This window comes from Anomaloglossus baeobatrachus, chromosome 3 (assembly GCF_048569485.1).
Source record: "Anomaloglossus baeobatrachus isolate aAnoBae1 chromosome 3, aAnoBae1.hap1, whole genome shotgun sequence".
Classification (NCBI taxonomy): domain Eukaryota; kingdom Metazoa; phylum Chordata; class Amphibia; order Anura; family Aromobatidae; genus Anomaloglossus; species Anomaloglossus baeobatrachus.
Genome location: NC_134355.1, coordinates 96,386,980 through 96,407,177, shown reverse-complemented (window position 1 = coordinate 96,407,177; position 20,198 = coordinate 96,386,980). Strand labels below are relative to the sequence as shown.

Genomic DNA, 20,198 nt, shown 5'->3' with positions numbered 1-20,198 from the left:
TGGTGAGGCAAAGCCGAAATACTAACGCATTTTGAACTATGGAGTTCTTGGTATAACATTGTACCAAACAAGTGCCTTTTAACATTACCGTTACATGATCATATGTTAGCTAAGGATATTAATAAACGTCATTATACACGTGCACCAAGAACATAGGACATACTGTATATACAAAATACCATAATCTAGACATGCTCTTGAGCATTTAATAAATAGAAAACAGGTTATTCTTATAGTTCAGACCATAAGAAGCTCTGGTCACAAGCTGAAACATCCAAAACACCTCTATAGATAGAGCAGCGTAATCCAATTACCACCTCTAATTGGCTTCTTCACTTGTACAATGGCAAAAAAAGGATTTCAGATCATCACTACGGCCCCGATTCATCACAGCAATTACCCCAGATTCTGCCATAAACCACTAACAATATGGAGAAGACGCCGCTCCTCAGAATGCTTCATACATCTCACTATTCAGCCTATGACGGAAATATACATCACAGGTCATTAAGGCCTTTAATATCCATTTTATTTATATTATTAAATGTGCTCAGAAATCTGCACTTTTAGTTTTCTTGTCGTTCATCCCACATGGAATATATCACAGCGGGTGCATTGAATTATGTGGATGACTCTTACAATGTAGATCAGTTTGTATTTTAAAAATACAGTTGTACTAGTAATAAAAAAAATATCTGGCACAAGTACATGTTATATTTATGGCTACCGCACTGTGTGATGGCTGAGCATTCTACTATATTGTCAGAAATAAGCTCTCTTTACGCTAAGGCTATATGCACACACTGAATTTTTGGTGCAGAGATTTTCTGCACCAAAATCCGCACCTTGTGGCAAAAAACACACCAAACAACATATGAGTTTTTGGTGCGTTTTTGTGCTATACATTTTTTTTTTGTGTGAAATCAATGGCTGAAAGGGATACAAAATGCATAAACAATTGACATGCTGCTTCTTTTCTCTGCACTCAAAACTGAAATGAAAAAAGAAGCAATGTGCGCACAGCACGTCAGAATTCTCATTTACTTTGCTTGCATAAGGATAGCGATGTAGACTTGGGCAACAAACTGCACCAAAAAAAACCCCATAAAAAACGCAGCTTGAGCACAGGGCTTTATACTTCTATTTTGCTTGCTCTATTGAGGGGGCACAAGTAAAAATCGCAAGGTGGCTGTTAGCTCGTATAAACTCAGTGTGCCATGTAAGCAGTGTGATATGTCCGGGCACAATTATGTCTGCGGTAAGGTATTATCTTTAACCCCTTCAATCTTTAACCCTTTCAACCCCGGGGCACTTTCCGTTTTTGCGTTTTTGTTTTTTGCTCCCCTTCTTCCGAGACCCGTAACTTTTTTATTTTTCAGTCAATCTTGCCATATGAGGGCTTGTTTTTTGCGGGACAAGTTGTACTTTTAAACGAAACCATACGTTTCACCATACGGTGTACTGGAAAACAGCAAAAAAATTCCAAATGCGGAAAAAACTGCGATGGTACAATAGTTTTCGGGATGTTTTATTCACGGTGTTCACTATATGGTAAAACTGATGTGTGGGTATGATGCCTGAGGTCGGTACGAGTTTGTAGACACCAAACATGTATAGGTTTACTTGTATCTAAGGGGTTAAAAAAATCACAAGTTTGTCCAATAAAAGTGGCGCACGTTTTGCGCCATTTTCTGAAACACGTAGCGTTCTTATATTTTGGGATCTATGGCTCAATGATGGCTTATTTTTTGCGTCTTGAGCTGTCGTTTCTAATGGTACCATTTTTGCGCAGATGCTACGTTTTGATCGCCTGTTATTGCATTTTGCGTAAAACTTGCGGCGACCAAAAAACGTAATTTTGGCGTTTGGTAAACGGCGTAGTGGCAAAAAAATTCCAATCAGATTAATTGATTTTATATTTTGATAGATCGGGCATTTCTGAACGCGGCGATACCAAATATATGTATATTTATTTATTTTTAACCCTTTAATTTTCAATGGGGGGAGAGGGGGGTGATTTGAACTTTTAGGTTTTTTGTTTTTTTTTATTTTTTAAAACTTTTCTTTTTACTTTTTTTTTTTTTTTACTAGTCCCCCTAGGGGGCTATAGCGATCAGCAATCCGATCGCTATTATCTATCTGCTGATCACAGCTATACAGCTGTAAACAGCAGATTCAGTCACTTTGTTTTTCCCTCTGCTCGCGGCCGAGGGAAAACTAAAGTGAAACTTCATAGCTGCAGGCGTCATCATATGACCCTGTGCTACGATGGCAACCACCGATAGTCACGTGATCACGCACGTGACTTCCGGTGGGGGGCGGCGGTAAGTAAAAAACATGGCCGCGCGCATTTAGATCTTGCTGCCAGACTTTGGCAGCAAGATTTAAGGGGTTAATGGCCGCGGGTGGAAGCGATTCCACCCGCGGCTAGCAGGTACACATGTCAGCTGTTGAAAACAGCTGATATGTGTGCCGACCGCCGCCTGCCCGCGGCAGGGGGCGGGGCTTAACGGGACACGCTCCATGACGGATATATCCGTCCATGGTCGTGAAGGGGTTAAGGTTGGGTATTACATGACACTGTTACACTGTATCTATTTGCATAGTATGTATGACAGTACGTGGACTCACATGGATGAGCACACATACATACAATACATACACACAATGTATCCTAACTACAGTCATACATACAAGAAGAAACAAACAATAGAATCAGGGTATTTAGGGAAGTAAGGACAAAGGGAACATGTCACCAGGTCAAAAGAGGCACGTTTTTGCTTTTATTTTATTCCCCTCAAGTTTTTGTTTGTTTTTTTCTAATCCGCTTTACATTTCCAAAGATATGGACCTTTTTATTTAGTGCTAATTTTATGGTCTGTAAGGAGATGTGGCTCATATCTATTTTTTTTTGTAACTCAAATTTTATTCATTTGAAAAAGGCATCTCCAAGTTCTGAAACATTTATGGACATCTATGAACAATTAGCAAGGAGAGAAGCAATACTACTTTTATTATATAAAAATTTTAACAAATGTCTCTATTATTTGCACTGAATATCCATATCCAAATATTAGGGCTCACGGGGTATTTATGCAAAGCAGTGTAAAGACACGCCCTTAGGGAACCCTGTAAGCTATGCCCCTTTGTAAAAAAAAATATTAAAATTTAGCATAAAATATAATCTCTGGAATCATATGCAGAGATTAAAAAGAGAAAAAACAATAAACAGAATAAAGAGGAGCATCAATAATATAAAAGCAAAAACTGGCCACGTTTGACCTGTGACAGATCTTCTTTAAACAAATAGGAGCCATACTAAAGATGCTGTATTCCCAGATTGGGTGATGCAATGGGCTTTACATTGGACAGATGAATTAACACTGTGTAGCCGACTATAGAAGACAAAAGAAATCAACTAAAATGTAGCACTAAATAAATAATAACCGAAAAGAAAACAAAATCCAGTACTCATCAAGGTCAGCTTGAGGAAGCATGCGGTAAAAATGAATACATTTTTGACTTCTACAGAACAAACAAGGCCATTAGATTTAATATTCCCTTCTCAGAATAACAGTAGGGGGCTGATTACAAGAATGTAACTCATTCACCGCGTAAGAAGAAAGCCGGAGTAATGCAAAACCCAGGGTTAGCGCAGAACTCACAGACCCGAAAGGGTGAGACTGGAAAGCGGTGGAAAAATCCAGCATTCGTTTACATGTCTAATTACAGGTTTTTATCTCCAGACTATGAAGGCCTGCACCAAATTACGAAGAGCACATTGGCATTAAATGTTTAGGCTATCTATTAAGTGTCAATCAACATAATAACTGCAATCTTCAGGCTAATTTCCCAAGTGCAGCTGTGTGCAAAATGTGCAGGGAGGGAGGCAAACCAAAGCATAAGAGAAAGGGCCTCAGACCTACTTATTCAGCTCTTCCCAGTCATTCCTGGTAATTTCTACATATGAGGATTTGTACTGGAGAGGTTAATTTGTGTATATAGCCCCATACACACAGCCATATTGTGCCATTGTTTTGTTTATAGCCATAATTGGGATCCCTGAGAAGTACTTGCTCCTATATGGCACCTTCGTATGTCTGAAACCTTATATAAAAGGAGTAGGTATGTTGTTTATGAATTAATCTCTTGCAAAGCAAATTGTGGCAAACGCCATCAGGTGCCGCATGTATGTAGATTTTAGGGAGAATTGTACCATACACATGGTACCAAATGTACCACACTGGATCATGTGTGTGGTCATACAGCACTCTGCCAGTAAGACCACTGTGAAGCATCTGTGGAATATGCATTGTATATACATATTATAAGATGGTCACTGGTAAAATACTAGAGGGGAGATATGTTTCATGGAGATTGTTAGCCTCAGTGATGTGAGCCCAGATGCATGCTCCAATATACTAGGTATTGAGAAAGCTAAGCGGCTTCAACAGGGCTGGGGTTTTGTGAACAGCTAGAGAGATGGATGGGACAGCTGTTCACCATATCTCTACCTTAGGCCTCTTTCACACACATTTTTCATGGATGTGTTGAAGATGCGTTCGGCCCTCCGTGTGCCGTGATTTTGGCACACGTGTGTTCTACGTGTGCTATCCGTGATAGTACACGGAGATCAGGAACTTTTTACTCACCTGTCCCTGGCGTTGCCGTCTCCGGCGCTGCTGCTTCCGGGTCCATGGTGCAGTGAATATGCAATGAGCATAATGAGCAGGCCCTGAAGCAAGTGACAGCAGCGCCGAAGACAGCAGGGCTGGAGACAGATGAGTATAGAAATTCATTTAATTTCAAAGGCACGTGTTTTCTCCGGTACGTGTCACACAGATCACAGCAGTGTGCAGTACATGTGACATCAGTGCTGCCGGAGAAAAACGGACTTGTCACCATGCGGAACACACGGACTTGTGTGGACTCCATACGGACACACGGTCTATGGGAAAACACTGATGTGTGCACAGACCCATTTATTTTAATGGGTCTGCATATGTCCATGATTCCGGTACGTACGTACGAAAACGACGTCATACGTACCAGAATCACTGACGTGTGAAGGAGGACTTAGGGTGTGGTCCTGCAGGTAAAAGTAAGGCGTCTTCGCTGTTTGACGGCATACTCCAATGTTTTAAAAATACCTTGCATTCCACCTCATGTTCTCAACATTTAACATAGCCGTTGTGATGTCTCACTTATTTTTATGTCTGTAAATTGCTGATTCTTGTTAAGGAAAAGAAAAAAAAATAAACAACTTTCAATAAAAAAAAATGATTTAAAAAAAAAAAAAAAGTAAGGCCTTTGGACTCACTCAATGTGCTGTGTAGCTGAAGGCGAGCATACCTACAGAGTTTTGCTTTAGTAAGAAGCTGAACTCAGTTTCCTGAGCCGGCGGACCCCACAGTTATACAGACTGTGCCGAAGGTTATTATATATTAAAATAAAGATCCATCTTCGACCCATTCCTCCATTTTACTGTAAAGAAAAGGTACAAGACCTATACAGGAAGGGGAGGTTGAGCACCGCAGTTTTCGGAACTATGGAGTTCTAGTTGTCAAACCCTAAAGATAAAACATTTGAATATATCTTAAAAGGAAATAGCTGTATATAAGTGCTGATACGGTTGGGACTGCCAAGGTTTGAGGTCCCATATATTATGATTTCTGAAAAAAGTGATGGCCCTATATGACATAAGGTCAAAACAATATTTTGCCAATTTCCCCATTGCAATCTCAGTGGATACTCACAGCTCCTGCCTCAGCCCCCTTATTTTCGCCTTGGCTTCTGCCAGCTCCACTGACAAGTGCTGTCGGCTCTCCGTCCGCCTCATGCCCGGGGACCCAGAGGGAGACTGTGCTGATGGCTGCAGAGGTGCGAAGTGAAGAGCGTCCCTTTCTTCTGTCAGCTCGATAATTGTCTGAAAGCAAGTGAGAAATAAGTCCTGTAAAATGGGTTCTGTTGCTGTAATATATATGACTGTCTGCCATCGTCAAAGCTTCACATACAGATTTTATTCTAATTTATTTATATACTTTGTCGTATACACCATGGCAGGTAATATAGGAGCATACAACCTCTAAGGAATATGTGGGATGAGACAAAAAATAGCAAGTAGCCGTATTCTTGCAAAGAGGTCGGAATCTTAAACAGGTCAGGTCATACACTTGCTGCAACCTTTAAAAGGGAATAAGTCAGCAGCTTTTTGCTATGTAATCCTAGAGCAGCATGATGTAGGGGTTGAGACTTTGATTCCAGTGATGTCTCTCTTGATGGTCTGCATGTTGTGATTTTTATACAATCCTTTCTTTCTCTACTACACATCTACCAGGGCTCAGAATGCAAAGCTTGGTGTACCACCACTCACATCACTAATTGAGACAGAAATCTGCAAATCAATGGTGTGGGGCGGGTTACATAGAGCTGCAGGACTAGTGATAATCTCCTGCTGATAAAAAAAAGTTTATTGAAACTCCCAACACACATTCACAGTTTCACAGTTTCACAGTTTCACAGTTTTTAAGGTTGAAGGGAGACTCTAAGTCCATCTAGTTCAACCCGTAGCCTAACATGTTGATCCAGAGGAAGGCAAAAAAACCCCAATGTGTCAAATAAGCTCCAATGGGGAAAAAAATTCCTTCCTGACTCCACATACGGCAATCAGACTAGTTCCCTGGATCAACACCCTGTCATAAAATCCAATATACATAACTGGTAATATTATATTTTTCAATTAATGCGATCAGGCTCTGCTTAAATTTTACTTGTGAATCCCTCAATACAACATCATACGGCAGAGAGCTCCATAGTCTCACTGCTCGTACAGTAAAGAGTCCTCATCTGTGATTATGATTAAACATTCTTTCCTCAAGACGTAGCGGATGCCCCCGTGTTCCAGTCGCAGGCCTAGGTGTATTAAGTGACATCACTTGAATCAGGCTCTTGGCCTCTACATTATACTGCTCTCAGATTACGTAGCAAAAACTTGCTGATAAGATTCCTTTCATAAAATACTTTATTTTATAGCATGTTGGACATATAGGGGTTGTCCAGTTACACAATATATTGATGCTATATCCATACAATAGAGGATTGATGTGAGTTCCCCGAACTGACCCTCAACACCCCCATCAACTGCTCTTTTCCCCGCTCGTCGTTTTGCTGCAAAGCGTTGCTCCTTTCAATGAATACTAGATGCTGCTACATACTGCAGAACTTGAGGAGCAACTGCTACCTCTTCAGCCCCGATAGCTTCACCTTTGCGCCTGTCTAACATGTCACCACCCTCCACTACATTAATTAAAGGGGTTGTCCAGGAATTATATTTTGATTAACCTTAGGATAGTTCAGTAATTGTTGATCTGTGGGATCCAACACCCGGCACCATCACTGTTCAACAGTTTGCAGCAACTGTGGCCAAATATACACAAAGTACAAAATGTAAACACAACAGCTCCATACACCGGGTAACTGCATCTCAACTCCCAAATAAAGCAGGATGGGTGAAAGTGGCAGGTGGTGGATCCCCCCAACCAATCTGATTTTCATAACTTATCCCAGAGGATAGATCATAAATATACAAGTCTTGAACAACCACTTTAATGTCTTATAGTGTATTGTTTAATAAATGGCTGCAATAACCTGGTAAATTCATATTCCCTAACTATGAAAAGGGAGCAGATAATCAGTCGATGGCTGTAGTCACACGTGCGTGTGACTCGTGGGAGGATTACATCACATGGACTGCATTGGCCGTCGGCTCTCCTGACAGTAGAGGGTCAGGTGAATGTATTGCTATGCAGCTGACACGCTCCTGTCAGGAGAGCGGGCGGCCAGTTAGGGCAGTGCAATGCGATCCTCACGTGAGTCACATGTCGCGGGCGGAGGAGGGGACGCCGCGCTCTCCCACTGCTCGGGTCCGGCTGCCGCTGCGGCTGCTGCGGCCTGCTGCTGCTGCTCGGTGGCTCGAGCGATGGGCCGGATCCCGGGGACTCGAGCGGCGCTCCTCGCCCGTGAGTGAAAGGGGATTGGTTTTTGGGATAGTTTATTGTCCGTGACGCCACCCACTGTTGTGGTGATTGTATGGACACCACCGCTGCTCTGTATGGGGATCCCGGGGACTGATGACAGGGAGCAGCAAAGTTGTTGGTTCTCCCCTCCGTGGGTAGGGGGTAGTTGTCCCGGGGCCCAGTGATGAGGTGGGTGATGCAGGGCTTGGTGGGGTGCAGGGACGCGGGGGCAGCGCTGTGCCTCACGGCACTGTGGTACTCACTCAGCCTGAGACGATGACACAGTTCTCGGTAAAACACTCGGCTGGAAAGACTGTTCCCACGGACGGCTGCACTTGCTTTTCCCCAGTAGTTGACAGTGACGGTCCCTTTTCCTGCACCTAAGATGATGATGGTTGCGATGGGTTCCCACCGGTAACCCGCTCTCCGGCTTGGATATGGGCCGGAGGAGCCCTACTTTGCCCGCAGGCGCTGGCCCTGAGAAACTGGTGCCCTGGCGGTGGCGGTGTCTCTCTCCAACGGTTGGACTGTTGCCTTCAATCGGGACTTGGTTGTTGGGAGACCCAGAGGTCCCCTTCACTAACGGATTTGGCAAATTCACGGCGACTCCTAGCCTTGCCGGGATCCGAAAGGCCCCTGCCAATGGTGCTGACTGCTCTTCGTATACCGCTCCGGTACCGCCGGGCCACCACCCGTCCGCGGTCCTTCCAGCAACCTCCAAGCAGTCTCCCCTGCAGACAGTCACCGCCGTCTGCTGACCTTGCTGTCTCAGTCCGGGGCACACACCCGGACCAACTTCAGGCTTGCTTAACTGTTCCTTTTTCTGTCACTACTCTCACTTAGTCTTCCACTTTAACTCCTCTCTCAAGCTCCTCTACCACTTCCTCCTACTTCACTCCCCTGGCTTGAACTGCCTGGTTCTCCCGCCTCCAGGGCTGTGAACTCCTCGGTGGGCGGAGCCAACCGCCTGGCCCACCCCCTGGTGTGGACATCAGCCCCTGGAGGAAGGCAACAAGGATTTTAGGTTAGCTTTGGTGTTCCTAACTGGGGTGTAGGGTGTGGTGGTGTTATGACCTGTGACCCCTGGCTTGCCCAGGGCGTCACACACACAGATGTGTGATTCAGCCTATTGCTGTGTAATGATAGCACCTCTTGTAAGAGGCGGTATGCCATGAATCATTGGACTAAAGAGAACAGAGCTCTAAAAAGCCATGAATCAGAAGAACAGCTGTTATATGACAGCCCCCTATTGACCAGTAATTCCATAGGGGTTAACCATTTGTGAACCATAGCCTTATATCACCAGCTCTCTCATGATTATAGACTAGTGACATAAAATAATTTATTAATAATGTTCTATACAGTAGGTGGGTGCATTACTAGAACAGACACCTTTACTTTTATTACATCACTAAGGTGCTAAACTATTATACAGATGGGAAATAGATCTATATAGCAACTGCCCACAACCATTTCCTTGTAGACTGCATAATAGCCTATAGGATAATAGTGCTCACCACAACTCCCAGAATACTCGGACAGCCATCCATTTTCAGCTGTTGTACAACTAAAACTCCTTTTAACCTTTTATGCCATGCTAGTTTATAGCCTATATGGCACTAGATCATGGCTGTGGCTCTCCGACCATTGTAATACGACAATTCCTGCATGCTTGGACAGCATACACTGTGCACATTTATCAAAACTACAATTCACAGCATTCCCACCTAGCCAAACTCTGCAGGGCATGGTGAGAGACTGCGAGTTGTAGTTTTGCTGAGGATCACTTTTCTAAGGTAAACTGTATATTGTGTTTCCTACCTCGGACTGATCGTCTCTTTCATCTACTAGCCTCTTTAAGTGGAAGGCTGTGTTCTTTAATAGAGATTCCAGGTCATCGGGAGAAAGATCAACCGGCTCGAATAGCTGAAGATCAAATACATTTTCTGGATTGTGAGTTACCTTTGGGAGACAAAAACAAAGAATTTAGCTAACCAAATCAGTATAAAAATGTTGTCACCAAAATGTCAGATTTTGGACACATGCACTTGGCCGTATTAAGGAACTGTTCTGAATGGGTCCCAAATAGAGTGTCTATAGACTTTAATGGACCGGAATTGTGCCTGTAATTTTATATATCGGTATGCCAAGGATTATAGCGTAATGTACTTTTGGGACACCACATGGAGTCCAGTATGGACTGGTAGAGCTGTCTGTGCCCCGCACTATTATTTAGAAGCTGCATACTAATGTGTGACATATCTAATAAATAAAGCTGACTGTGTATAGTGTGTGTGTGTGTGTGTGTGTGTGTGTGTGTGTGTATCCACTAAACGGAAGCCGCACCGTCCCATTTACAATCACAACATTTTGCACAGACACCCCATTTGACTCAGGGAACATCATAAACTATGTTTTAAGGGAAAAGTTTAACCTCGCGCTTTACATTTATTCGCTTATTTACTGTTTGGATTTGTGAGGTACTATATTGGCTGGTTTGACAGCCTGGATAGTTACCAAGTGGTCTATAGCAACCAATCACAGCTCTTCTTGTATTTTACTACAGGTCATTAATAGGAGCTCTGACTGGTTGCTTTAGGAAACAAAGGACATTTTTAATATAAGAAGCTTATGTGTCAGTTAATATGATTTCGGTGGTGGGAGGGAGAGAGACAGAGGGAGAGAGACAGAGGGAGAGAGACAGAGGGAGAGAGACAGAGGGAGAGAGACAGAGGGAGAGAGACAGGAGGGAGAGAGACAGGAGGGAGAGAGACAGGAGGGAGAGAGACAGGAGGGAGAGAGACAGGAGGGAGAGAGACAGGAGGGAGAGAGACAGGAGGGAGAGAGACAGGAGGGAGAGAGACAGGAGGGAGAGAGACAGGAGGGAGAGAGACAGAGGGAGAGGGACAGAGGGAGAGGGACAGAGGGAGAGGGACAGAGGGAGAGGGACAGAGGGAGAGGGACAGAGAGAGAGGGAAAGAGGGAGAGACAAAGAGGGAGAGAGGGAGAGACAAAGAGGGAAAGGGAGAGAGGAGGGGAGGGGAAGAGAGGGAGAGGGGAAGAGAGGGAGAGGGGAAGAGAGGGAGAAGGGAAGAGAGGGAGAGGGGAAGAGAGGGAGAGGAACTTAGTTACTATCCCTGGCAATGCTGGGTACTACAGCTAGTACAATATACAGTCATATGAAAAAGTTTGGGCACCCCTATTGTTAACCTTTTTTCTTCATAGCAATTTAGGTTTTTGCAACAGCTATTTCAGTTTCATATATCTAATAACTGATGGACTGAGTAATATTTCTGGATTGAAATGAGGTTTATTGTACTAACAGAAAATGTGCAATCCGCATTTAAACAAAATTTGACTGGTGCAAACGTATGGGCACCTTAACATAAAAGTGACATTAATATTTTGTAGATCCTCCTTTTGCAAAAATAACAGCCTCTAGTCACTTCCTGTAGCTTTTAATGAGTTCCTGGATCCTGGATGAAGGTATTTTTGACCATTCCTGTTTACAAAACAATTCCACTTCAGTTAAGTTTGATGGTCGCCGAGCATGGACAGCACACTTCAAATCATCCCACAGATGTTCAATGATATTCAGGTCTGGGGCCTGGGATGGCCATTCCAGAACATTGTAATTGTTCCTCTGCATGACTGCCTGAGTAGATTTGGAGCGGTGTTTTGGATCATTGTCTTGCTGAAATATACATCCCCTGCGTAACTTCAACTTCGTAACTGATTCTTGTACATTATTGTCAAGAATCGGCTGATACTGAGTTGAATCCATGCGACCGTCAACTTTAAAAAAAATTCCCGGTGCCGGCATTGGCCACACAGCCCCAAAGCATGATGGAACCTCCACCAAATTTTACTGTGGGTAGCAAGTGCTTTTCTTGGAATGCCGTGATTTTTTGCCTCCATGCATAATGCCTTTTTGTATGACCAAACAACTTCAATCTTTGTTTCATCAGTCCACAGGACCTTCGTCCAAAATGTAACTGGCTTGTCCAAATGTGCTTTTGCATACGTCAGGCGACTCTGTTTGTGGCGTGCTTGCAGAAATGGCTTCTTTCGCATCACTCTCCCATACAGCTTCTCCTTGTGCAACGTGCGCTGTATTGTTGACCGATGCACATTGACACCATCTGCAGCAAGATGATGCTGCAGGTCTTCGGAGGTGGTCTGTGGATTGTCCTTGACTGTTCTCACCATTCTTCTTCTCTGCCTTTCTGATATTTTTCTTGGCCTGCCACTTCTGGGCTTAACAAGAACTGTACCTGTGTTCTTCCATTTCCTTACTATGTTCCTCACAGTAGAAACTGACAGTTTAAATCTCTGAGACAACTTTTTGTATCCTTCCCCTGAACAACTATGTTGAATAATCTTTGTTTTCAGATCATTTGAGAGTTGTTTTGAGGAGCCCATGATGCCACTCTTCATAGGCGATTCAAATAGGAGAACAACTTGCAAGTGGCCACCTTAAATACCTTTTGTCATGATTGGATACACCTGCCTATGAAGTTCAAAGCTCAATGAGGTTACAAAACCAATTTAGTGCTTTAGTAAGTAAGTAAAAAGTAGTTAGAAGTGTTCAAATCAAGAAATTGATAAGGGTGCCCATACTTTTGCACCGTTCAAATTTTGTTTAAATGCAGATTGCACATTTTCTGTTAGTACAATAAACCTCATTTCAATCCAGAAATATTACTGAGTCCATCAGTTATTAAATATATGAAACTGAAATAGCTGCTGCAAAAACCCAAATTGTTATAAAGATAAAAGGTTAACATTAATAGGGGTGCCCAAACTTTTTCATATGACTGTATATAACCACTCATTTTATGCCTCTGGATCTATGCTCCAGTTTGCAAATCCAGGTATATATCGATGTACCCAAGTTTACCGTAACACAGATAATACAACACAGGAATATCGGAAGAAAATTTGGAACTAACACCTTACATCAGTCAATATTACCGTAGTTCATCCAAAACCTTTTAAGGCTACTTTCACACTTGCGTTGAACGGTATCCGTTGCATTGCGTTGTGTAACGGATGCAACGGATGTGTTGCATATAGTGACACAACGGATGCAACGGATGCTGCAAAACAACGCAATTCGTTTTGATTTTTTTTTTTTTTTTTTCCCGGTTTTACCAGCGGCAGACTATAGTGAACGATCAGCTGATCGTTCCCTGCAGCCGGCCGCTGGGTGATCAGCTGATCGTTCCCTGCAGCCGGCCGCTGGGTGATCAGCTGATTGCTCCCAGTAGCCGGCCGCCGGGTGATCAGCTGATCGCTCCCGCCCGCCGGGTGATCAGCTGATCGCTCCCGGCTGCCGGGTGATCAGCTGATCGCTCCCGGCCGCCGGGTGATCAGCTGATCGCTCCCGGCCGCCGGGTGATCAGCTGATCGCTCCCGGCCGCCGGGTGATCAGCTGATCGCTCCCGGCCGCCGGGTGATCAGCTGATCGCTCCCTGCAGCCGGCCGCCGGGTGATCAGCTGATCGCTCCCTGCAGCCGGCTGCCGGGTGATCAGCTGATCGCTCCCGGCCGCCGGGTGATCAGCTGATCGCTCCCTGCAGCCGGCCGCCGGGTGATCAGCTGATCGCTGTCACTTGCCGGCGCCCGGGCATGCCGGCGGGCGGGCGCTCAGCTGAGCGCTGTGACTTGCCGGCGGCCGGGCATGCTGGTGGCCGGTCATTCAGCTGAGCGCTGTCGCTTGCCGACGGCCGGGCGCTCAGCTGAACGTTCGGCCACCGCGAGCCAAAATAAAGTTTGATTTAAAAAAAAAAAAAAAAAAAAAAAGAGCATGCGCAGTGAAATCCAGAGGATTCCGCTGCTCAAAATAACGTACGTTACATGCTGCGTTCCTCCCGCTGGGCGGAAGCAACGGAGCGTCGCCCAGCGGAAGCAACGCAGCTCCTTTTGGTACAATCCGTCAACCATACAAGTCTATGGGAAACAGCGGAATCCGTTAACGGATTCCGCTGTTTCCCAAAAGGGCGGATTGTAACGGAAGGAAAATAACGCAAGTGTGAAAGTACCCTAAGTCACAAAAAAAGCAAAAGAGCCAACAATAAGCATTTATTCAGTTTGTCAAACATTGTGCACCTATTTTAATGCACTTGCAAAATCTGCCAACTCAAAAGAGATACAAAACAAAAGTATTGCCTCATAGGGCGATAAAATAGAGGGACAGCACTTTACAGGGCTCCAATAAAAGATTGGACAGAATTGTCATTATCATTAGACAAGTCACATGTTAAAATAGTTGACAATAACTGCAATGTGTGAATACAGCCTTAAGCCATGTAATCGGCCGATACACTGCAAGGAGTCTCACTGTAGACTGAGCTTTTAAATAAAAACATCTTGCCTTGTCTTTTTCCTTTTTTTGTAATCAAGATAAATGCTATAAAAAGCCACAATGGCCCAGTGTCCTCAATTAGTTCTAGAGTAAATTTCCACTTTTTTTCTCCAGATTGTGATTACACTGTTGGCACAAGCACTCGCAGTAATAAGCCAGCTCCGAGTCATAACCTCAGGATGTTGTAGAATTACTCATAGCAGCTGTCCTGTAACTAACCGAAATCCTCGTGCTTGAAGATCTGAGCTAAACGCACCATTTGTATTAAGATTACTGGTTAGAATGGCAGGATACAGCTGTTTATCTCTATACATCATTCATGTGATCTTCATTCCCTGCCAGCTAATGGACAGTGACGCCCGGCGCCCAAACTTCTATCGCCATGCTTCAGAATAAAAGTCTGTACAGAAGTACATAAAAATAACATAACAAGCGTGAAAGCGTAAGACGTTACCTCCTGGATATGAGCCGCTACAGCTGCCTTGGTGTCAAAATCCAAATCTTGAATTTTATCAATAAATTCCTCTTTTCTTTCGCACTGCAACACAAATGATTGATATTAGCATTTACAAATGTAAGTTATCGATTCCTCAAGCTATAACGTGCAGTTCAACTGCCGGTCAGCCTGGGGAAGAAATGGGATCTCTTGTTAATGCTGTTATGATTAATATCAGTGGTGGTAGGCAATGGGCTTTCCACTTCGCAGTAAAGTCTATGTATACTGCTATATACACAAAATATTAAAGGGAATCTGACAACAGGTTTTTGCTACCTCTTCTGAGAGCAGCATTATGTCGGCAAAGAGACTCTGAATCCAACAATATATCACTTAGATTACTGACTGCAGCCGTTCTGACAATCAGAATTTTTAGGTTTAGTCAAGTACCAGAGTCCAGGAGGCTGTCCCCGCCCACACCAGGTTCTCTATAGGGATTGTACATTGACCGTGAGCTGTCATTCAGAGGAGGGGGCGTGCCAGACTGCTGTGCGTGTGACTTTGTAGTCCGAGCAATGATAAGGGTCTTGTTCCTTAAACAAACATAGCAAATAAACAGCAGAGCAGACTGTGACAAGACAGGCATCCCTGAATTTTCTGTGTTAACCCTTGCAGCATCCTGGCTTCAGCTTGCATAGCAAAAACCTGCTGACAGATTCCCTTTAAGGCCACACTTAAACCTGTTAGAAAAAATGGGCCTAGGAAACCTGAGGTACTGCAGGCTAGGGCAGGGAAACACATTTACAACTATACCTAATCTATCATTATCTGGAGCCCTGGTTGGTCAATTTAGGATTTCTTCATATGCATATTAAGCTCACAAGTACACTCATGAGCATATTGTGCACTTGCCATATTCGGTTCCACTTTGCTTCTCCCCGCCAGAGACACCCCCCGCAGCTTCTTGATTTTACAGTGGAGAATAGAAATTACACCGTGCAACAAAGCCTCTTTCAACGAAGAAGAGTGAAGAGGAACCGAGGACTGCAAGTGCACAGATACCAACACAAACGCACTTGGGATCCTAATTTGGCTATCAATAAAATATGAATTTCAGCACAACGTAACACTGGATAACAACAGCATAGGTATCGTTGGGAATGTTTCCCTGTCCTATCCTGCAGCACCATAGGTATCTAAGGCACATTCTTATGGTAAAGCACACAAGTGGACAACGGTGAATGAACGATTCAAGAGGAAAATATTCACTGATCTACAAATTGATGTATCAGCAGACAATGGAAACCAAAATCATCAACAAATCAAGGCCTGGATTCCAGATCACCCCAAAAAGTAAAAAATGTAAAACACAGGCAGCACCAAACTTGCAAGAGTTTCATATTGTCAACTCATAGTGTGACATAACATAGTGTGTAGCCCCCACATGCCAGTACATTTTTGGATATGCTTCCGATGAGATGCAGAATGTGTGCTGAGGGATCGCCTACAAAACCTGGATCAGATGATCAGTGAGCCCATACACAGTCGGTGGAGCTACTTGGTGTTGTCTGATGCACAGATACGTAGGTACCAGACATTTTCAATTGAATTGGGGAATGCGGGGACAAGTCAATTGCATAATACCTTCATAAGTGCCCAGGAACTGCCTACAGACTCCGGCTACATGAGGCCAGGGATTGTCCTACACTAAAGAGAACTTAAGGCCCAATGCACCAAGTCTCAGGATTTCATCCCAGTATCTATCAGCCATTCAGTCAGAATACCTTTGAAGATTGGAGATTCCTGCAACCCTCAAAGGATGTGGCTCCCCAGACAATCAGTGCCCCACGAGCACATTGGTCAAATCTGAATGATATTACAGGCAGTATAACATTCACCATGGCACCTATAGATTCTTCCACATCTGTCAAATGTGTTCTGCATGAACCTGTTCTCACCTGTGAAGAGAATGGGTAGCCAATGGCAAATCTGGTGTTCCCTAGCGAATGGCAATCACGTTTATTGGTGCTAAGTACAGGTCACACTACATTATGTTTGACCCTGAAGGAATCTCTTGCCAGGGACCGTGCTCCTCCTGTTCCTTCTCACACAAAGGAGCAGATACTGGTTACTGGTCCTGCTGCTGGGTTGATGCACCTCTACAGCCATTTCTGGCTATCTTTATATAATGGTCTGTCTCCTAAGACCGCTCAATGCCTTCAAAAATATTCTGGGAAATAGAAAACCTTGCGACAGCCAGTACAGATGTGCCATCATGGTGGAGCTGGACAAAATGTTCCACCTGAATGTGCTGCAAGTACAGCCTCAAGCGACCAAGGCAAGAGTATAATACAAAACTCGAGAAAAATAAGTCAGGAACCTCCATTTTGGAGGTTGTCTTGTGTTACCCCTCCACCACTCCTGTTGGTCTCACTTTCAATTGCACCAAAGTAAGCAAAATTCATCCATACATCCACAATTGCTTATTCATCCTTACTGGAGAGACTGATATCCCTAGAGTTGAATTGACTTAGGTTTATACTGTGATGCGTGGTGCTCCCTTATTTTTTTTTTAGAGTAGTTGATTTAGATACAACGGTATTCCAAACTTCAGGATGCATTACCAATTGTGAGACTGAAGTGGCCGAAGTGCTGATTTAGTGCCGTTTTCCCTTCATATGACATGTTTGAATAAAAGCCATCCCGAGTAAGATGTGCCAAATTTATTAAGAGACAAAGACCGCTTAATAGATCTGGTACATCTGTCACCAGAACATTATGTCTACACCAGATATAAGGTGACATAGATTTCTGGAGTAAGTAATAGTACATTTGTCATGTCGCAATTGGTTGAGCCCCTTTTACTAAGCAATGACACCAAAGAGCAAAAAGACATAACATTTTTGCGCAAATGTGCTTCTGTGAATAACAATGCCAAGTTGCCATTGGCATAGAAGGAAGGATTTATGTACTATATATTCTTTAGATAAGCTACAATTTTTAATGCATTTTTGTGTGCAGGACTTAAACAGGACCACCACCAGGATTTTCCTATATAAACTAAAGCCAGTGTATACTGGTGCTATCATGCTGATTCTATACATACCTTTAGTTGTGAGATCGGATGTTTACTTTCTGAAATATAGGCAAGTAAATTTTGTGAAATTCACTGTTACTTGATTGATAGGTGCAACAGAATATCTAATAGTTGGGTTGGGTTTCGAAAGTTATTCCCATCCCTGTCTGCTTGCCTCTCCTTCCTTCCTTCTCCTGTCTGTTATTAAAGGGGAAGAAAGGAGGTAGGAAGGACAACGGGGAGGAAGGACAGGTACCGTAAGTAGACAGGGGCGGGAATAACTATCAAAACCTGATCCACCTATTAGATATTCCGTTGCACCTATCAATCAAGTAACAGTGAATTTCACAAATTTTACTTGTGTGCATTTCATAAACTTTACTTGTTTAGAATCAGCATGATAGTGCCAGTATAGCACTGGCTTTTGTTTATAGAGGAAAATCCTGGTGGTTGGTGCGCTTTAACATTATGATGAATAGAAAAGTTTTACCTGAACTGCACATCCAAGCAAAAGAAGAAGCATCTTTTTCACTTCTTCGGTACCTTTCTCTGCAAAGAAAAATTGAGTTATGTTAATATTTTTCACATAAACATTTATAAAGGGCATTTCAAATTATCCCATTTAAGTCTGATATATGCCATTAATGTCTTAGGTGGGGGTTTCACTGCAAGGACCCGGATTTCTTGTAAGAATAGTGGTGGTCTACTTTCCCTTCAGTGAATCCTAGTAGCTGGGCTACCTCTCTGTATTGTAGACTTGTTCTCGCTACATCTCCTCATATACACAGCTCATACTGGAAACATTGGATTGTCAAACAAGGATTGAGACTCTTAATCTCCCAATGGATGGGTTCTTCAAAGTGACCCCTGACTTTCAGATATTTATGGCATATCTTGTGGATATGATAGAAATGGCTGTAGTTAGAATATCTCTAAGTAGGCAATTATCTCAAAACTTACATATGTAACCACCCAATGGGTATATTATCCAAGACTAACAAATGTCGTATAACTGAACGTAAGAAATCCATATATGTGTATAAAACATGATTATCGTCTCCTATATAATACAACAATTGAAGTATGAAATGTTGGACCACCACGGAGTTTCAAAATTACTCACTTTGTAAAGTATGCAAAATCCTTTATTAGACTTTTTTTAAACAAGGTGTCAATTACACCAATGCAAGTATGGTGCACATTAGATAATTTCAAAAAATTGTCTTATGCTTCACAATTGATATATAGATGCAGCCAAGCAATAGTGTAACACTGTGGTAACAATTAAAATATAACCTTTAATGGTCAATGATTAAAAATATCAACCACACAACAAATACGGTTGTAAAGAACAACCAAACAGATTGGAGCAGATGTGGAGCTCCTAATATCACCATGGAAGGACAAACTTCACACGGGGGGAGGGGGGGGGAAACCTCCCACCACGGTGATAGAAAAGCAGACAACACTAGACAAGTTGTCAAATACATAAAACTGAGTTAAATACAACAATTAGTATAGTCATATAGACAAATCTCATAAAATATATATAAAGAAGATTTTAGTTGTCCAATATATAGAGAGGGGGCCAATTCATAACAGCCTAACAATACCCCTCAATTGGCAACCATCTGACCTGATATGCTCTTAGACCTCCCAAATTAACGCGTTTCATAATATGCTTATTCCTCAGGGGACTATGGTCAAAAGAGAGCTTCAGTAAAGCAGACCTCCAGCATGTTGTGTCTGGGCCTTGGCATACAGCTCAATTGGTGTCAATTACACCAATGCAAGTATGGTGCACATTAGACTAGAGTTGGCCAAGCCTGTCAATATTGGCATACAGTTTATTGCTGAAAGTGGCCACCGACTCTCCCCCGAATTCCAGTGGCTGATCTTGCTTTCTCCAGGATATAAGCAGCCGCCATAGAAGCTTGGCAGTGGCTGTGTCCTAGAGAACACAGGAGCGCTTGCCTTGGCGGTGTGGTGTGTCACAGAGATAGTTGCCGGATGATCGTTGGAGAACAGTGATCTAACAAGTATGGGAGCCACAAGAATATTCTTTGATGGGACCAAAGAGGAATGAGTGCACATTAGAGCTACATTAAGTTGGGTGCGTTCTCGATTTTAAAAAGATGCTGGGAATTGCATAGGCATCCATGGATGGAAACAAAAGCACCAAATCCTCCTTTCCCAGGTGGTTAATGGTGTAGCAGTCTTGGGCCATGTGCACACAGTGCTTTTGTTTTGGTGCAGTTTTGTAAAAAAAAAACTGCACGGCTTTCTTTACACCAGCCAAGTCTAT

At 43.3% G+C, this 20,198-nt stretch overlaps 1 protein-coding gene across 8 annotated transcripts in view; it reads right to left on the bottom strand.

Moving 5' to 3' along the window:
• Positions 1 to 20,198, bottom strand: part of CCDC88A (coiled-coil domain containing 88A) — a 302,568-nt gene that overhangs the window by 106,343 nt on the left and 176,027 nt on the right. For all 8 annotated transcript variants that reach the window (XM_075339320.1, XM_075339323.1, XM_075339325.1 and 5 more), the window contains exons 5-8: positions 18,384 to 18,442; positions 14,836 to 14,919; positions 9,837 to 9,977; positions 5,757 to 5,926 (exon numbers count right to left, since the gene is read on the bottom strand). In XM_075339320.1, the coding sequence (XP_075195435.1) occupies positions 5,757 to 5,926; positions 9,837 to 9,977; positions 14,836 to 14,919; positions 18,384 to 18,442 (454 nt within the window). The remainder of the gene's footprint in view (positions 1 to 5,756; positions 5,927 to 9,836; positions 9,978 to 14,835; positions 14,920 to 18,383; positions 18,443 to 20,198) is intronic.